Here is a 21,203-nt window from a genome sequence, read left to right as displayed (position 1 = left end):
GTATAGAACTTTAACTAGTCCGATGACCCCAAAGTGCTTTACACTACAGTCAGTAATTCACACATTCACACCCTGACGGTGGTGAGCTATGTTAGTAACCACAGCTGACCTGGGGCCGACTGACAGAGGCGAGGCTGCCACACATTGGTGCCACTGGGACCCCTGACCACCGGCAGCAGGGAATTCTGGTGACGTGTCTTGCCCAAGGACGCAACAACTAAAATGATACAGGCAGGGGATGGAACAGGCAACCCGCCAATATAGACATGTAGACATAGCTCACCAAAATCTCTTAACTTTCACTGACTGAATATTGTGCTATTATATCTTAAGTACACATGCATACACACACGCTTTAAGTGATCAGTATGACTGGAAAAACACTATATAAGTTCAGCCCATTTACCATTTTAAAGTACACATGCATACCAGTAGGTTTCCTGTTTTCTCAAAGTGAGTGAACTACTCAATTATGCCTATTGCCTCATCATTGAAATAAGAATTTTGACTATATATACACCCTTATGTGAAACATTGGTATTTGTACCACAGTTTGAGAGCCTTGGTCTTAGACAATCTACACAATAGCCACAAACAAGTGAGAGCCTTTTTTGGCTACATTTTTCATCCGTCTGGGATTCATTTGACATTAAAGCCTTTGATGGTTAATATCGTTGTGAATAATCTACTTTCAACTATACAGTTTTCTTTAACTTTTGCTAAAGGTAAAGACAGAGAAAGCATTCCTTCAGGTGTTGCTATTTAACCTGGTTTTAATGGCAAGCCAAGTGGGATCTATAAAAGAGCTGAATTTAATTAGTATTTTTAATTTCCATCGCTTTCCTGAGCAAACACACATGCCGAAAATGAGCCCAAGTACATTGCACCTCATAAGCACGTCTCGCGTCTGTGCTCTCAGGACTTTTTCCTGAATGGCATGCCATATGACGCCACTTCCACTCTCTGGCAGTGCATCTCCGTGCAATCAGCAACTGTTAAAAAGTTACAAAACTGAACCAGAAGTTGAACCGGAGGGGTGTGTGGGGGACGAGGGGGGGTGGGGGGGAGCAGCATCTGGCAGTGGCAAGGGCGGGTACAGGAGATGGGGGCAGTCAGAGAGAGACAAAGTGATAACTAAAGAAAACCTACAGGGTAGTCTTCACATGCTTGCGGAAAACACAATTACATTTAACAACGGGGCGCAAAAGTATAGAAAACATTTTGCATAATTTCAATTTTTAAAATGTGCCAGATCACATCATTTTAAATATACAAATGTCTTTTTTTTTTTTTTTCAAAGATCTAAATTTACAGAGAGTGCTTCACTGTCTCTAACGAGTTGGAGAGAGACACCAGAATAGAAGTTTAAAGAAGGAAACAAACACATGCACACCTGTTTACAGGACAGATATAACAACACTGTTGCAAAGGAGGCTTGACCCACAAGCAATAAAAGAGTAAATACCTAAATTAAGCTCTTGCTGAGTCAGAAATATGAGATATGGATTTAAAAGAAAGAGAGAACCACCTCTTGGTTTTTGACAACTTCAGCCACTTACACTGGCTGTGTGCATCTTATCCGTGTCTACCCCGAATAGGCCCTCTCAACCCCCCCCCCCCTCCCTTTTTGGACAATGATATGGGGGACCCAGATGTTATATTTCACTAACCAATGGTAAGGAGAGAGGGGCTGGATTGGTGTGCACTCCTGATGCCCCTTCTTTTAAAAAGCTCCTGTCTCCAACCCACACGAGGAGGAGACACGGCGAGACTGTGCAAGACCAGCAGCATCACCCACACCTGAGGATCTGAAGCCCCCTTCCCCCAGCTGTGAACAAGTGCTGGAGAACCAGTTGTTTGCTCATTCTCCAGCTTGTATCCATGCCAAATCCGTGATCACCCGTCGATATCTGCACAATGTTGGAATTAACTAAACTCCTGCTACTGCTGTCTTTTCTGGCCTCAGTGGCTCTGGGTCAAGGTAAGTGAAGACTGATGATTTAGGTATTTTTAATATTTAAAACCAAACTGTGGGTTGAGCTAAAGCATTTTTCATCTCCTTGTCGTGTCTGCTATGATGATGACGAACAACAACGAGTTTACAACATCTCACAAGTGTGGAGCAACTGAACGCAACTGTACAGTTTTCCGAGTTAACAGCACTCCTGTATGTCTAAAAGGATCTTATCTGACTTTTTTTCTCTGTATAATTAAATAAAAGTATAGGTTTAGATGTGTAATAGCTGTGGAGACCTGATGAAAAATTTGTGAAAGCAATTGACATTCTTTCAAGAAGACAGTATTTGGCTCTGTAATTACTTTGATTGCTCTCCTCATTTGCACTTAATTGCTCGTGTGAAGACACAAGCCGGTTTTAATGGCATTATGATTAACAACATGTGGGGATAAATGAGGGAATCATGAAAACGTTCCTTGCAGTTTAGTTCTGTGGATGACAGTAAAAGACAAACAAAACAAAATAACCACCCCCCAAATCCCCCCTCCCCCCCAAAAAAAACAATTAGAGCAACAGAACAGCTGTTGAGTCGTGCTTTCTTTAAACGATCCCAAAATAAAAAAGCAGTAATTTCCGCTCTGCCCAGTTCACTTGCTCAACATAAAGCACATGTTCATGTGGGATAAGGGGTGCACTCATGCATGTTGAAAAGACATTTATGAAGAAAAGCAATCCTAAAAGTCCACCAAACTTTATCGTTACACACATGCATGAAATGCAACCAGGGGTACATCCAGCTCCCCAAGCGGGACGATACTTGGTATTGGGTTCACAAGAACAATAAGAGATGTGATTTTAACAATATTTGTGGGAAAACAAAAAGTACTTTGTTTTTACAAATGGAGCACAGGTTTCATAAATTGTAAACCATGTTTCAAATGATGAAATCCATTTAGAAACCATATTTTGTGGTTTTTATGGTTATCATATTTTAAGGCCAAAAAGCAACGCAACTGTTCTTCATGCAGCATTTTTTTTTTAAATCCTAATCTGCAACTTGAAAAGTCTGTGTTTAGTGTAGAATAATTCTGTTCGGCTTTGATCCGTCTAAACATTTTAGATTTGGACACGGGTTGATCAAATGCAGTCAAGAGTAATAAAAAAACGCCAAAAACACCCAATAGGAAGTTATAAAGCAGATTTCCTCTTCTTATTGTAAGGTGCTAATGATTAATCGTCACAGTTCTCATAAATGTACCCCCCTCTGTCTCTTTCATCATTTCTGTTTCAACCGAAGACCCAAAATGCTGCAACACAAGCAATTTAAAAGTGGTGCAGGCTCATTAAGTGGTTTTGGTATGAGATATTGTCAGCCAGCTCCACAATGAATTTATCAGCGGACTCTATCAGCACAACAAGTCAGATCAAGAACAAGCATTTCCTCTCTTACTTCAAAATAAAAGCCTCAAACATAAATACGGGGTTAGATATTGCGTTCATTTCTAGGTGTAATAATATAGTTTAGACTTGCTTGTCCAGGCCAAATCCCATGATGACAGTAACTAACTAACGTATGGCGGACCACGTTTTGACAGAATATATTGTGGTGTTTTGGTATTGTGCTTGAATACAACTGAAAATCCCATCCAGTAATTGTTCAGTTCATCCTAGTTTGTGGTCCAGCTTAAGAATCTATTAAATACAGACATACCAAATACACATGAATATATGTCTACCTAAATTTCACCTCCTCATGCACAGGAAACTCACTGCTCTTCCTGAGTGTCACTCTCCGTCCACCTTACATCTGCTTTCAATTACCCTCTTTTTTTTTTTTTTTTTTCAAGTGAAGGAGCTGGCAGTTCATGATAGCGATCGAGTGTGAATAGACCTTAATAGTCTCCACATCTTGTGGGACTTTGAGGCCTCCGAGTCGTAAATGTCTGGCAGAGGGCTTATGCCATATACTGATGAGTAAATCACAAGATCAGCCGACAGAGAAAGCAGCTTTATAAATGGTTGTTCACATTGATCTTGACTGAGCAGAACACTCTGACCTTAAAACGGGCAGTAAACTTTAACGTTTTATGCCATGCTCCTTTAGCAATACATCCCACATCTTGCGAGAAGGTGGTGGATTTGGACTTATTTCACTCTCAAGTGCCGTGCAAGCAGTCCCCAAAGGTATAAACCCGGTTGCCTTGGAAACAAGGTGCAAAAATAACAAACCAAGTGGCACATTGTTTTACCTGCTGGCTTTGTATTTGCCTAAATGAGCAAATGGAAAAAAGCGAAGGGTGAAAGGGCACCGGTAGAATGACTATATTGTCCTATTTTTCCAACTTAGTCAGAGTTGCCAGCTTTGTCGGTCTTTTCTTTTTGCCGACCATTTCAGCCTCCGTTCTGTGCATTCAATCCACTGCTGCAGTAATGACTGCACAGAATGTCTCCATCTGTCTATTCATCTTCATCTGCTCTCCTTTTGGTTCTGATCTGTCTCTGCTTCAGGTATTTCTCACAAATACTTTCCCCACCTTTTTTCCTTTCTTTTGCTCACTCCATCAAATTCTGGTCTTCACCTTTCTCTACTTATTCCTTCTTCTTGCTCCATCAAACACTACCCTGGCTTTGTTCTCTGTCACTCTCTCGATCCACCCTAAACCTCAAAGATTTATGACCTATTTTTTCTATTTAAAGGTGGCAGCTGCTGCTGAATGCCCACTGTATTAGAGGAGTGCTCTGGAACTACCACTCCTTCACATGAATCTTCCAGTCCTTTCTTCTCTTTGCATAACTTCAGGCAGACACTGGGGCTAGGTCTCCAGGTGCTGACCACAGTCTGTTCCAAACACAAAGCTGTCTGGCCAGATGGCTCAAATGACTGAGACAGGGATGTCGGTGGATCAAAGAAAAATAATTAAATTCCCATCAATCCCAAACCATATCATATTTTTTTTATTTTCTACCATTTCCTTTTCCCATATAAACACGTCAAAAAGCTATTTACTGCGGGACTAATCAGCTGCTCCAGTTAAGCTATTTCACCGTTTTGGCTCTGTATCTATGCAGAAGAACAGAAGTTCAAGTCTGAACCTCTTAAACAGTGTAAACAGCGGACATTTTAAACGCTTCCCAACTGTTTCAAATCAGCCCAACAATGCGGTGCTCCTTAAATCCCAAACTTTAAGAACGCATATAAAACTGATGAGATTGTTTATTTTAAAAGGCAGCAGATGTTTAGGGTCAAAACAGAGTTTCAAGGAGCATAACCGAACCAACAAAATACAAAAACTGGCTTCGAAAACAACTTTTGAGCAGACCTGGTTTTATATACATATATATATATATATATATATATATATATATATATATATATATATATATATATATATATATATATATGCAAATGGATAGCAGTGTCATGTTAGCTTCACACAGTGGCAGCTTGTTATTAAAGGGGGTGTTACGGTTTCACCCCCCCACCCTTCTAGGCCATAGACACAGTAACCTATGGAATAAAAAATAATTATCAGATATTGTCTATCATAAAATGTGTCTGACTTGATTTTTCAACATTCCCATTTCATTTTGGCCTATTTTTGTGTAGGCATACATGGGTTTAAATGATGAGAGGCACTGGCAAATGAGTGTATATATGGTTTTTTAATTTCTGTCTTCCATGTGACCTCATGCTGCTCTCTGATAGGTTACTTAAATATTTTCCTAGGTACACCTCTCTGCACCTATAGCCAATCAATACTTTTAGTGTCATTCTTCATCCAGTATGATCAATTCATGATACCTGTGAATCAAAGTCACACCTCTGGCAGCTTCGATACGAACATCACTCAGACATTCTGGATACAAACAGAAGCCAACCACAAAAAACGATTTTAGCACCAACTGCAGCCTGGCAACATTATTCTTGTAGCATATAACGTCTGTTGCTTTTTCCTGAGGTGGCTTTATGTCATCAGCAACTTCTTTAAATGACTACCCATATACAGTAGAATATATATGCCATCTGACAGAAAGTCAGTGAATGCATCCTGAACAATTCCAATAGCTGGATTCAATGTCCAAAACCTTATTGTTCCTACAGTTAATTTTGAACAAGCATCTGCAACACGTGTATGAAAATATGGGAAAAACACAACTACAACTACTTTGTGGTGTGAGAGAACCACACATTTACTGGGATAATGTAATAAGGTTTAAACTAATCTCCTTTTCTGTAATAGGCACAAAAATCTAATTGTCAGAAAAACCCGTTTTAATAAAACATAATTTTGTCGTCTACATGAGACAGTATGAAAGGTAATTCAATTTGGTTTTGTTTCTCTGGTAGGAATGTCTGGATATCAATGCGTTGTGTACGTCTTCCAGAGTGGTGGACAAGATGTAAGCGGATGTACTATAGCAGCTATGTAGTTTTAAAGTAAAGAATTAAAGTGTTACTCTACTACTTTTCTAACTTAATGTGACTTTTAGATTACCGTAACCTTTACCACACGGGAGAACTAGAGCCCCTGCCGGTACTCTTCACTCTGTGCAAGTGCATAACCAGCTTTCTTATAATAGGGTAGTAGACCATTGCATGCACAGGTTAAAACAGAAATATCGCTCAGTTCAAACACAAAAGACTTGAACAAACAGATTGTCCAAGCAGGATTTTACTTTTCCTCCGGTAGCTTCAAGAGTAGCTTTGTCTTTTATCTTCTCTATCATGTGAGGATTTAAATCTCATAAACAGAATCCAGACTGCCTGGTTAGGCCTTGTCTACATCTGACACAGGCATGCCTCCCTAATATGAGTGAAACCATTGTGGGTATAATTTTATAAAGATTTTCATTTTCTTTTTTCGGGAGCTTTTTCTGAAACATAAACTGGCAAACACTAAAAACTCCATTTCAACAAAAGGAATGAAAGCAAAGCTTCACAAAGACACTGGTGATTAATAATAGAAGATTTGCCTTTACTCAGCCAAGATCTAAACCGCTGTGATGTAGCTGGTTAAATCCAAGGCTAAAAACAACACACAGTTGTCACAACAGGCTCCATGGTTAAAGATGGATCTTCAATTGGAAGAAATTCAGCTGCTACAACTGACATTGTTTTGTGTTTGGCAGCCAGCCTTATGTAAGTATTGGAAACTGAACCGGGTTTCCGCTACTGGTGATGCTGCAATGTATCTTGTTACACAGTTGATATTTATTGAGGGTCATGGCAAGGTTGGCTATGAATGTATAGGACCCCAGAGATCTTTTCAGTGAACATAAAAAAACATTCTAAAATGATCAATGCGGTTGTTCTTTGGTTATCTTTCTTTTACACCAAACCAATATAGTCCACAAAAAAAGGGAAACCACATATCCCCTAAAAGTATTTGCTGTTCTCCGAACATTCCTACGAAACACAGTTTTAAGGACGATGGAAACAGAGGAGCCATTAAAAAGATTTCTCTTTCTAAATAAATGTTAAGTTTTCATGAAGCATGAATGAAAAAAGAAACAAACAACACATGCTGCACCAGTGAGGCACTACGTGGTGTAGTTTCTAAGCAGAAAAGAAGAAGAAGTTCTAATCGTACTCCCTTGGGCTTGAAAAACATGTGTTTCTTGCTTCTTGATAAGGTTAATTCACTCACATACCAGTGACCTGAAGCAGTAGCTCTCAAAAACCGCTGAACCTTTAAAATTCATTAAGTGTTAATATGTCAGTCAAAAGCATAGCAAGCCCCGTGCCTGGGCCAGTTCATATACCTGCCATAAGTGAGGTCAGCACTCCAACAAATGCCTTTCTGCCGCACCTAATCGGGGTTTCCTCTTTTAACTTTTCTAACACTATTATTCACCTTGTAAAACCAAAAGACTTGTTTGGAGTTTGGTTTTCACTGTGAAACATCTTGAAGCGATAATCAGGGGCCGAGAGCTTGGCTGTAAATTAACTTGGAGTTGGTGTGAGGGGGGGAGTAGCCCTGTTATGTAACAAGAGCAGAAATGCTGCTTTAGACTTTCTTGGAAACAAGTACGCGCGCATTAGAGCTGAAAGGGTCATTAATGGCCACAGGTCTCAGTTTCAAAGCTAATGAGCTAACTGAAAAGTTGCCCGTATGTATTTGGAGCTACAGTATCTCAGAAGGAAAAAATGCATCATGCACCCAGCATTCACTTGTCAAATGTGCAAAGACAACTATAAAGTGCTGATCATTAGAAAGGATGTGTGTAGGAATGTAATAATGACTTACCAATCACTGCAGAAAAAGAAGAATGATGGGAAAACTATTTGATTCCACTCACTGAACTCAATCTGCAGGCAGAAGACACATCTGCTGAACACATCAGTTTGAAGGCATTCGATTGTGGTTCTCAAGTCGGCCCACCATATTAGAGAACCAGAGCCATATGGAAAGTTTACAATGGCTTTTTCAAAAGCCAAATGAAAAAAAAAGAACAAGTATTGTCAGCTGACTGTCCATGCCGACCTAAAAGCGCACATTATGCAATTTATCCAGAAATGTAAATAAAAAGTTTAATGGCAGAACCAAAAGGGCTGGCATGACAATAAAGACCTGAAGCGAGCTGTAAAACCAGATGGGACAGCGATCAATACTGGTCACTGTGCTGGTCTCCCTTGGTCATAAACTCAGCAGTGGTTGCGTCTGTTACACACGCACGCATGCACACATGCACACACGCACACACAGAAAGGCATCATAAGCAACTTTCTATTTCTGCTGCACACTGAGTTTTTTTTTTAAGGGCCAAAATATAATCCAGAAAAGAAATGTCAAGCAAACAACTGACGTCATTTACAGTACATCATTAAATACATTTTGGCGGAGAAAAAACTAATCATTACACATCAAAGCATGGGGGGGGGGGTGTCACAGGCACAGAGTACTGTATGTTTAATAAATCGAAGAGCCAGAAACAACATGTTTCATGTCGTTGCCTTTATTATAACACAACAGCGGTGAGGCATGGAAAGATGACGTAATTAAACATCATACTGAGACGTGAGAAATAGAAATAGAAATACCTTTATTGTCCCACAATGGGGAAATCTAGGCATGGCAATGAATGTAATGCTTGCTCAAAGTATGTGTGGATAAATATCAACATAAAAATCAAATATATTAAAGGAGCAATAAGTAAGGAAAGTCAGGCTGCCAAACAGTTTTTTGGGTTGTCAAAAAAGTTCTGCGGGATGAGCATGGCAAATTAGAAACAAATACATTAGCAATGATCTGATATTACCATAACATAACCTGAAGTTATGCTATGCAGATGCTTTGTCTGGTCAAGGTTCCCTTACCTTGGCATGATCAATGTCAAAGTGGATCCAACAGCAGCGGAGTCTGACTTCAGTTATAGACTGCAATTAGAACATTGAACCTTCATCGCTTGATGATCAGTTGAACTTAAGTATGAAAAAGAAAATAAGCTCCAGATGACTTAAAATGACTGGTAAAAAAAAAAATATGACAGACAAGAAATTGGTAAGAATCATATTTTCCCCTTCTCTTTGCCCTATTTATTAGTTTCATTTGTTATTCCTAAGGGAAAGATGCCTCAATTATTGTGTGTTTCTGTACGGTGGAAGCCAAACAGGGACGTTGTTCTAGACTCGGTTTTTCAGGGGGATAATGGAGTAGAAGCTGCACTTACGAATCTATCTGTATTGTTATTGACAGAGTCAAGCATTATGCATATATTGGAGGACATTAACAACCATTAACAGGGTCAGACATAGTCAGGTTGCACTTATGTGTGTACATACATGTCCCCAGGCACATAATAATAATAATAATAATAATAATAATAATAATAATAATAATAATAATAATAATAATAATAATAATAATAATAATAATAAACAAAAATGTTCTTAACATTTCAGGGTTAATTCACATTTTCTTCCTTTGTGTGCAGGATTTTTAAGGACCAGGAACCCATCAGACAGGAGCAAAAGGACCTTCAATACATTTGTTGACTCACAGACAACAGGTATTCCACCAGGATCTTTATTTTCTTTATTTATGTTTTACAAAAAGACATCTCTAGCATTCTCCTGTTTATGGTTTCCTGTAAAAAAATTGCTACATAATTGTTTGGACTTCACTATTTTGTAATGGTTTTGTTATCACTATTAAGAAGTGCAGCTACTAGGAGCTACTACTGCATTTGTGCCAGTCAGACATTAGATGTTTACTAATGTAAAGGTTTACATAAATCAAATTAATGAACTATTCAGAGCTCTGTTGCAAATCCAAATGGTCTTTACACGCTTCACCTGACATTCATGACTGCATTACAAGCAGACTACATTACAAGCAGAAAAGGCCAAAAGTCAGTTCAGCACATTTTTAATGACGCTAATTTCCTGCGAAATAAGCAGCCAAAGGTTTAAAATCTGAGAAACACTTTGCTAAGTACGTTTCTTATTGGCAACATCAAACTTACAGTGAGCATAGTGTAGGAGAAAAAAAAAGGAGCAACTGTTTTTTTAGTAGGACTCCACACCGCGTGGGACTGATTGAAGTTGACGATAATTGGATAGCAACCCGCTTGTGACAATAACTCACTTCATGCCTGCATGAAATAACACAAAGCTCTTAGAGACAGGACATTTTCTCACCATTCATATTACTTTTGATCAATTCCATGTGCTGTCACATTTAAAGACTACAGATCTCTAATTTTATAAAAAGCTGTGTCCTTCTTTTTCAACAGCTCTGGTTTTTTTTAGAGTAATTTTTAAATGCCATGAATTACTTTCTAGCGAATCCAGAAGTATGTTTATTAGGAAGTCCTTTGTATATTTAATTAATCCTTTCATTTTCTTGGAACAGTTATTTAGGCTTCGCACTGTATGCCACAGAGTAGATAAATCATAATATGCACACAAAGCAAGAAAAATCATGCATGGTTGATTTTTTTCTTTGCTGTAACATTGCTTTTTGGAAATAAATCTTGAACATTTTACCTCAAATGTGCCATATTTGTAAGAAAAATGCCTAGAACCAGAACTAAACAAGGAGAAGCAGCATTTAGTTCCCATACTCCACTTATCTGGAACAAACTTCCAGAAAACTGTAAAAGTGCCTGAGTTCCTTTAAATCAAGATTAAAACCACATTTGTTTAGGATTGCCTTCAACTGTATTACTGAAACATCATTAGTTCACTTTGTAGTTGAACTGTTTTTACTTGTTTGCTTTTAATTTCTTTTCTCCCATGTTATATTTTGTTTCTGCATTTTACTCCTGCTTGCTTTTATTCAGTTTTATTTTCCTATATTTTAATTATGTAAAGCACTTTGCATTGTCTCTGGACTGAAATGTGCTATATAAATAAATTTGCCTTGCCTTTGTGGGTTGAAAAGCAGTGTTGAGTACGTAGACTCTGACCATTCAAAACTTGACAAATTCTCCCTATCAATGTGGAACAACTTTTAGTGGAGGTAGTATGATGGTGGTGCATAGCATCTAGCTCACTGGAAAAACAAGGCTAGTCATCATTGGAGGAATGAAAATAGATATCTAGATCAGATTCTACAAACAGTGGCAATCCCATATATCCTACCTTAGGGACAACACAGTATCCTCCAAGATGTCACTAGGTGCCCCCACAGAGCAGAGTTAATCAGAGAGTACCTCCAGATATTGACAGTGGAGAGGATGAAATGGCATGCAGTCCTGACCTCAACCCCACAAATCATTTATGGGGCTTAGCCATACTGTTTGTGCCACATTGACCTGCACAAGGACATTTGGTGACTTGGAACAAGTACTGGTTGACGAATGGGATGCCTTCACACTGTGGTGGGGGATCAAGCTGGTGGCCAGTATAAGAAGAGGGTACCAGGCTGTTGTGGTTGTGTATGGGTCTATCATAATCAAGTAAGCGCCCCGTTGGATACATGAATTACTTGTCACATTCCCAATATCTTGTTTCTTTAAACTTCTGTCATTCAATTCCATAAACAACACCTCATACGAATACCAGTGATGGAACAACTAGTTTGGCATTGGCAGATAGGATCTGGCAAGGTTTTCATGGCCAAGCTCCATACACAACTTTCCTGCTCAACCCACCAATGCATTTTTCTTACAAATGTCTTTAATGAGAAACAAACAGAACTTCCAGCAGTGTAAGACTTGCTGCTAGGAGGCATTGTTACAACAAATAAATACCTGATAAAACACAAATGTCCTTAGTTTGTGTGCTACACTTCTGTCTCTTCATGTTTCTTGAATGTTGACGATATTTTCATCTTCATTCTTTCGTCGTTTGAAACTATTGGTTTCTATCAGTCCTCTGTGTTTGCCCCCAGGTGTGACGGAGTGGACATCTTGGTTCAACATCGACCATCCTGGTGGAAATGGGGACTACGAGCGCCTGGAAGCGATTCGTTTCTACTACAGAGAGAGAGTTTGTGCTCGGCCTACAGCTATGGAGGCCCGCACTACGGACTGGGTAGCAGCTGCAGACACCGGTGAAATAGTCCACTCCAGTTTGGAGAAGGGCTTCTGGTGCATCAACAAAGAACAGCCGCACGGTCGAATCTGTTCCAACTATCATGTTCGCTTTCAGTGCCCTCCAGGTAGTCTTGATGAGAGCAGCTTGGGGCTATACAAACTGCCACATAAACACGTTATGTCACTGTGCACTGTTTGATTATATTACTGCTTGTTGTTTAATACAAACATTGATGCGTCATTTGAAATCATTAGATCCTTGTTGTGTGTGCAGTGCAGAGCTACTGGACTGACTGGAGTGAGTGGGGTCCCTGCTCAACCACAGTTTGTAATGATGTGGGAGTCCAGGTTCGGCAGAGAAAATGTGTGAGCGCTCAGCCCATGCCTCTTCTGTTCGTACCAGCGTGTATAGGACATCATGCAGAAAGGAGGGAGTGCTCCACTCCACCATGCACAGGTCAGTCAACTGAGATGCAAAATGTCCTTAGACCTGACTAAAATGACTGAACAATTAAGAGACACAAACAGTAATTTGGGTTTTTAATAATGTCTAAAATGAGATTGTGCCATTTAACGGCAAGTTTAACCTCAACACATTTAATGCAACCATCCATCCATCCATCCATCCACTGTCTTCCGCTTATCCGAGATCGGCTCGAGGGGGCAACAGGTGCAGGAGAGAAACCCAGACATCCTTCTCCCCAGCGACATCCTCCTGCTTATTCTGGGGGACCCCAAGGCATTCCCAGGCCAGACGGGATATACAGTATCTCCAATTCTGTGTCTTTCCCGGGGGTCTCCTTCCCAAAGGGAGACACATAGGAGGCGTCCTGATCAGATGCCCACCCACCACAATTGGCTCCTTTTGATGCATAGAAGCTACAGCCATATTCTTAGCTCCCACCCTGGATAACTCCTCACCCCATCTCTAAGGCTGAGCCTGGCCACACGTCGGAGGAAGCCCATTTCAGCCGCTTGTATCCAGGATCTTGTTCTTTCAGTCATGATCTAGACCCCATGACCATAGGAGAGCGTTGGAACATAGACTGGTTAATCAAGAGCTTTGCTTTTTGGCTCAGCTCTATCTTCACGACAACAGACCAGAGCAGCAACCAAATTACTGCAGATGTAGCCCCAATCTATCTGTCCATCTCCCATACCATCTAACCATCTTATGAACAAGACACCAAGAAACCTAAACTCCACTGGTTAAGGCAGAGACTGACCCCCAACTCAAAGGGGGTAACCTTTCTTTTACGGGTCGAGGACCATGGCCTGAGTCTTAGAAGAGCTTTAATGCAGCATATCATTGTTCACTTTACCCTTCAGTGTAAGGATTCTGATATCCAAAAATGCTTTTACATGCCGTGTGGAATATTTACAACTTTTGCCTCAAGTGATCTCTCCTGACATTAGTACTTTATAATAAGCTACAATCATATGCCCAAATAAATGTTTTCAATCAGCAAGCACCACTGACTGACTAGCAAAAAATACTGAAAATATTTATTGTAAATAAATTAACTAAATCCCTCCAAACCCACTGTTCTTGACTAGCCAAGTGGAGCCCCTGGGGGCCCTGGGGGAGTTGTTCAGTAACGTGTGGTGGAGGTCGCAGGACAAGGAGACGAACTTGTGTGAGGACTTCAGAGACGGTGCAGTGTGCAGGAAGACCCGCTGAGGTCCAGAAGTGTGGAAAAAGTCCATGTCAAGGTAAGCTCATATCTACAATACTTCATGCATTGACTGGTATCATTTTGTTTCAAAAACTATTTTATAGATATTGATATTATGTTAAATGTTCAACAAATTATCTTTAAAAATGTCCAACTATATCCTGTAGTTAAAAAAAACGTTAATTACAGTTACCTAATTAATGTATGATTTGACAAATTATATTATTGGTTTATTTAAGTTATCAGTGGGAATTCACTAACCTTCAACACTAGGTAAAATGTTTTTAGGGGTTTGGTGCAGCAAGAGGTCAAGAGATTGGAGCAAAAGGCAGCCGTGGACTGGCTGATAGTAACATACCTATTAACAGTTGTCAAACCAGAGTACGCTGATAACTTTATTGCTCCTGTTGTCAATAAAAGCAGGAGAACTTCTTGTAGTGACTGCCATGTCAGCCCTCCATTCAGATCGGGCACAATGATTTCACCTGTATATTTGTCTAGGAAGTAGGTTGTCTCCAAACATTTAAACTACAGTTGTTTAGTCTGGCGGTTAGTTAGGTTAGTTCGTTGTGGTGAGGTTTTTCACAGTAATAATTTTTTCCACACAGTGGGCAGTTTGTAATTTTATCTCTGACATCCTCCTTCCTAAAGCCAAACCATCACCAGACCAGATGTACATCTGGCCACTAGCTCCAAACAAGAAGCTGGGGCAATGGCTGCAAAACTAGTTTGATAATGAAGTTGTCCTTCTGATGTGCACCTAACCCTGTGAAATATACACTGATGCAAGTTGTTTTATAGTAAAAATAAGAATTTTGATGTGGCCGTGAACATTATTTATCTTAGACCGTCACCATTGCGGTGCTAACAAATATGTGTAACATGATCTGATTGCTTTTAATCAAACTAGAAAGTCAACACACAAATACAGTTATTCCTATTTTTGCAAAATAATATAATAGACATTATTAAATCTATAACAATGTTATCTATAGAATTTACTTAATACTTTACATTAATTTATATTTTAATGAAAAAACTGAGAATGAATAATTATACATAATTAGCTATGTTAAGTACTTATGTAACCACATTGTTATCCCATACTTCAGAGATTCTACTCATTGCCTTTCCAAATGTAGTTATAAAACTATATTACAAGACAGCAAAGGAGTGATGGATAGGACTCTTTAGCTTCCACACATTGTCTGTCTGTGTTTTTTGTAATTGAACACGTTTCCAGTAAAATAAATGTGTCTTTCTTGTTAGTGAGGGAAAAGTCAAGGAGCATTCTTTAAGCCAGCTGACCAGAACTATGCAGCAGCAGTTGCAGCAAGGACACTGCTGTGTTACACTAACCACCTCCTCTTAATAAGATAACTTTAAAATGTAGAAACAATATGATGGAAGATGTTGGTATTAATTATTTTTTCAAACAGAACTTTTCAAAGTTTTCCATTCCGAGTGTTTTAAATCTTTTTCACACTTCATGTATGTCTTCATGGATTTATTTCAACAGCCAAATGCCAGCTCAAGTGCACAGAAGGCCATCCCAGTGAGGACTGCAGCGTTTGTATGTGTGCGGGCCATGTGCTGTTCGGAGACATCCAAACTGTGACTGGAGTCCCTGTGGCAGGGGCCAGTGTGGCTCTGAGCAGCCACCCCAAAGTGATCCGCACTCTAACGGACAAGAAAGGGCAGTTCACACTCTCGGGAGTCTGCTCCTCCAGCTCGACTTTGATTACCATCAATAAAGAGAAGTTTGTACCGGTTGTCGTCTCTACTTCCAGTAACACTACAGGGATTTCCTGGCTACGGGCTGTCCTCAGATCAGCTGGTGAGTTCCAATAGATGGAGTGGATACATTTGATTAGAGATTGCTGGATGAACATTGGCAAATGTTTCCTGATGCACATTATTTTTTACTGTGCAAAACATACTTTTAGACAAAAAAAAAAAACACACAAAATCAAGCCTGGACCTACTATATGTTTGTGAGCAAACCCAATAAACCTAGAACTCCCTTAACAGGTTTTTATAAGCACAGACCAATGTGAGAATAAAGTCCTTATCTAACTGACTGAGTTTATGGGCTCTGTAACTTTTGCCTCATAAAGTAGAGGAATCATATAGAGGTCTATAAGATTTCTGCTTTTATACCTTTCACAGAAAAGCCCTACATCGTGAAGCACCCAGAGGACAAAGTGCGCTATGAGGGAGGACGGGTGCTGTTGTGCTGTGCAGCTACAGGATCACCAGCTCCTGACAAATACTACTGGTAAGATGAAGACGTGTCTTGATGCAATAAATAAAGCTCAGTTGGCCTATAACACTAAACATTGTATAGTAGTAAATGTGTTCAAGGTAAAAATACATATTGTGGGGATTTTGAAAACTATTAAAATGTCATATTTTGAAAACTATTAAAATGTCATATTTCAAGAAAGATTAAATGTATTGGTTGAAGCTGTTTCGGTTTTGTAGGTTTAACAGCTAAAAACACAAGCAAATAATATGAATGTTAATACATTTTCTAAATGTAATTACTCAATACATCTGAAATAATTTTTAAGATGTATTTACTGAGCTTGACAGTGTTATTTGATCACTAGGATCAATTGGGTTTATATGTAACATAGTTTGAATCTATATGATTGATTTGAAATAAAACAATTTTTTCGTGAAGCACCTTAAGATGACAGGTGTTGTGAATTAATACAATTTGAAATAAATAAATACATACATTGAAATTAATTAAAAAGAAAAGTTACAGAGCCGCCAAGCTTGTAACATGAGTCACTACAAAATGTACAAAACATGCAGGCTTTACATCCATTATAATGTTAATGTGCTGACTAAAGGAAATTTCAGAAAGTGCAAAAACGGAATATTTTGCCATAAGAAACTAACTTGACATACTAACTTGACATATTCTTTGTCCTTTGTGTGTCTACCTTTCCAATAAAAAATGAACCAGGTACCACAATGGGACACTGCTGGATAGGAACGTGTACAAGTATGGAGAAGACCTTGTACTGCGAGACCTAAAGCTAGAGCAGTCTGGGGAGTACTACTGCAAAACCAGCAACCCTGTAGGCAGCATCAAGTCATCCCCAGCTCACCTTACTGTGATTGGTACGTGCCCTCATGTGAAAAAAGGTGCAAATTATTGCTGTCAGACATTGTTTCTCCAAAATGTAACTTTTCAGCAAATAGAAAAATTCAAATGCAAATATATATTCTTGCTGTTTTTCACACTTTTCAATGGATATTCATCAATGAAACCAAAGACTGATGTTAAAGGTGCTCAGTAGAATTGATTTTCTCAAGAAAGTAAAATAAATTAAATTGGAGATACAAGATTTGTGCCCAAAAGCATCCCCCATCCATCCATCCATTTTCTGTCACGCTTGTCCCTGGACCCTATCTCCAGCTGTCAATGGGCGAGAGGCGGGGTACACCCTGGACAGGTCTGCCCAAAAGCAATAAAATGTTATTCATTGACACAGTGTTTTTTTTTTTGTTTTGTTTTTTTGCATCAAAAAGCCTATTTCTTTTACATAGCATTTCATTTTTATCAGCCGTAAAGGAAAACAATTTAACAAGATGATGGCAGGCTGCTCCCACGGATTATAACTCAGGATGGCTTTTATCCCAGTGCATTTGGCAGCGATGTCTTGAAATTGCCACAGGTTCAAGTCAAACCACTGACAGAAACCAAACAACCACAAATAATTTGACTGTAAAAAAAATAGCTGCTGCTAAAATTAAATGAACCCTTTGAGAGGAATGCCAGACTAAAATCAAGCCATCCATGAGCCATGTCCGTGCATTAAGGAGAATCACACAAAACCACAGTGTCCTACAACTCAGGAAACACAGGAGTCACTTCATACACAGAGTGGAAACAGCAAGGGAAAATAAAAATATCAGGGCAATATAACTGTGCTGAGGGATTTGGTGTTATTATGTTCACATCGATATACAGTCATCTGAAGATGGATTCTTTATTGTATGAGATGGCTCTGGGTGCGTTAAACCCCAAACTGCAGTTTCTCTCCAACATCCAGTGCCTAAATGAAACACTGAATATTTCTCAGTTAAACAACCCAGTGTTGTCACGTTAGAGGTGGAGAGCCACAGTGCGGTGAAAACGTATTTTCCCCTTGCATATTGTTCTTGTATTTACCTTTTACTTAAATATTTCTGAATATCAAGCACATTTTTATATCTGATAATATTAACCTGAGTAAATAGAAATAAGTGCTTTTAAAACTATGATTTAATGTATTAAGGAAGAAAACTCTACTAATACTGTATATACAAAAAAAAAAGAAATTGCCCCTTAAATCATTTTTAAGGAGCAAGTAAATAACTGCAACTAAACATTTGTTATAACTTGCAATAGGACTTGCATTGCTGTGAAGGCATTTTAGCTCATATATTGCCACACTGGAAGATTTTCATGTAAGAGCAGCCTGTTTAATGTCATGCCACAGTAAATCTGAACTTTCACTATGGCAATCCAGAACCTTCATTTTTCTCTTTTAGATCCAGTCAGTGGTGGACTTACTGATGTGCTTCAGATCATTGTGACATGATGATCAGAAATGGTTTTTGTCTTGGAGCTTCCAATGATGCTATTTTTGCCCATTCCTTTTCATATTGTGGAACCATGAATACGGACCTTAACTGAGGCAGGCGAGGCCTGTAATGCTGTTGAGTGATCTTTGTTGTTCTCCTGAATGAGTTGTTAATGAGCTCTCAGAGTAGTTTTTGTGGGCCGGCCACATGTGAGAAGATTCACCACTGCCCCATGTATTTGTGGATAATGGTTCTTAGAGACTCCTAAATCCTAAGAAATTGTTTTGCAACTTGTTTCAGTCTGATAGATGTCAGTATATTTGTTTCTCATTTGTCCTTCAATTTCTTTAGATGTAAGCACAATGTGTTGCTTTTTCTTATATTTTTACCTGACTTCATGTTGTCAAACCAGTTCTGTTTAAGTGAATTCTTTACTCTACAGACCAGACACTAATTAGGGCCCTATGGGATTAGTGAAACATAATCAATGTATGTGGTAAATCCCATTTGATTTATGATTTAGCAAGAAAGCTAACTTATTTTCTTATATAGGGTCAGGTTGGTTCGGATGTCCTCTTCCTTCTAAAAATTTAATAATTATCGAAATACTGCTTTTTATTTTCTCAGGTTAACTGCCTGTTTTTGAAATTGGCTCCATGTCAAGAAACAGTCAGTGTGACAAAAAAGAAGAAGAGAACAAACTGTAGAAAACTAAATGGGGGGAAATACTTCTTCTCAACACTGCACACAGAGCTTATGCTCCCTGGTGCTTGCTAAATAAACCAAAGACTAACAAACAAATTGAGCAAATTACCTCAGGCCACAAGCAATCCTTGAAGTCCAAAAGTCATTACCAAAGGAGACTAGAATGTGAGAAGAACAACACTTTCATCTCAGAGAAGAAGTACAAATACTATACATAAACTATGTTAACTACAGTCAGAGATGGCTTAAGGCATGAGTGAATTGAGCTGCTGCATAGGGCCCTAAAACCATCGAGGCACACCAATAAATACCTGAATATTAGATGTAAAAGTTTTATATTTGTCTATTGACGGTAAGAATACTAATAAATTTGATTTGAAGGCTTCAGCATAAATACATTATATTCTAAATGGTGTCAAATAGAAATGTAAGATTTAGAGGCATTAAAAAGTTTACATTTAATATTAAAACCATAATAATGCGTTGATTATTATGATACCAGAGTTAAATATAAAGCTACTTTGATCTCCTCTTCACAAACAAAAAATAATCAATAATCTTTAATTGCTTTAAAGCTCAGCCAGTTTACCTTTTCACCCTCCCCTCTCCCAGATTCCACCAAATCTGTGTTGAAACCCTGTTAGTGATGGTGATGTTTTTTAACAGGAGGAGGGAACACCAGTCAAATTCTGCTTCCACCCCATACATTTTGAGCCAGCCCTGATTACGGTTAGAAAAGTGTAATATGATGAAATTAGCAGAAACACAGCACTTATACAGTATAATTACTGCTCAGTCCCTGTTGTTTTGCTAAAGCCATCAGCAGTGCAGTAATTATATGTTTTCCAATTAATCTTCCATATTTGGCTGCAAATATTAATTTATTTGGAAATTGGGGATGTCTGTCAAGAGAAGGCTTGACTGCAGAGCCAGGATATCAATCACAATAATTAAGTTTCAAGTATCTAGTTCAAAAATTTCTTTGTTTTTCACATCTGAGTTAAGTGGTCTGTAAAGACATGTTCTACTCATGATAATTATAATCTCACTGATGCTTCACTTTCTGGGTTAGACACTCAGAGATGTCGATGGCAAGTAGCAATTTTGTGTGTATATGTGTACTTTTAAATAGGTTATGTGAGTTTATTTGCTGATTAAAATACCTACTGTGAATGAAACAATGTTTCTGATTCCTGTTATTATTAAATATGACATCTAAAACATACCAATTGGTTTTATTTTACCATTTAAATATAAACTCTAATTTTAAACGGAAGTGTGTCAGAGGCTACAAAAAGATGAAACTGAAACAACTGGAGTTGTAGCATTTATTTATAAAAGAATATAACATTTGACTTGTGAGGACTAGACTTCAATATTTTGTGAAGTGTTCTTTAACAGTATACCTACAAATAAAAAAAAACATTTATTAATGCTATGCATCATCTTATTCACAGCTAAAGAATCACCAGCATGCAACTCCTCACCTGAAATGCACCTCGTCAGATTACCAATGGACTGCGTTCAACCTGGAACTCACTCCAAGTACTACAATGCTGGTCGATGCCCTCACAACAAATGCCCGGGATCCCTCGACTTTGACATGCGCTGCAGAGATGGTGCTGGATTCTGCTGTGTTGTTCAGGAAATGGAGAGTCGAATCATTGACTGTGGTACCTATAAACTCCCTATACGAGCTGTGATACAGTGCAGTTGTCAGAAGTGCGTGCAACCCACTCTTCTGGTCCGTGGCAGAGTGGTGGCAGCTGACAATGATGAGCCTCTGCGTTTTGGGCATA

The 21,203-nt window shown here is 38.8% G+C and overlaps 1 protein-coding gene across 1 annotated transcript; it reads left to right on the top strand.

Moving 5' to 3' along the window:
* Positions 1–1,783: 1,783 nt before the first annotated feature.
* On the top strand, positions 1,784–21,196 carry LOC105932446 (cartilage intermediate layer protein 1; the record flags this gene model as incomplete). The annotated part of the gene is made up of 9 exons (XM_036132244.1): positions 1,784–1,981; positions 9,893–9,967; positions 12,295–12,564; positions 12,714–12,896; positions 13,997–14,152; positions 15,635–15,952; positions 16,285–16,393; positions 17,093–17,250; positions 20,862–21,196. Coding segments are annotated over exons 1-9 (1,668 nt in total), but the record flags the coding sequence as incomplete, so codon positions are not given.
* Positions 21,197–21,203: the final 7 nt, after the last annotated feature.

Source organism: Fundulus heteroclitus, unplaced genomic scaffold (genome assembly GCF_011125445.2).
Source record: "Fundulus heteroclitus isolate FHET01 unplaced genomic scaffold, MU-UCD_Fhet_4.1 scaffold_489, whole genome shotgun sequence".
NCBI classification, from domain to species: domain Eukaryota; kingdom Metazoa; phylum Chordata; class Actinopteri; order Cyprinodontiformes; family Fundulidae; genus Fundulus; species Fundulus heteroclitus.
The sequence above is the reverse complement of the archived record's forward strand: the minus strand, read 5'-3'. Positions and strand labels throughout refer to the sequence as shown.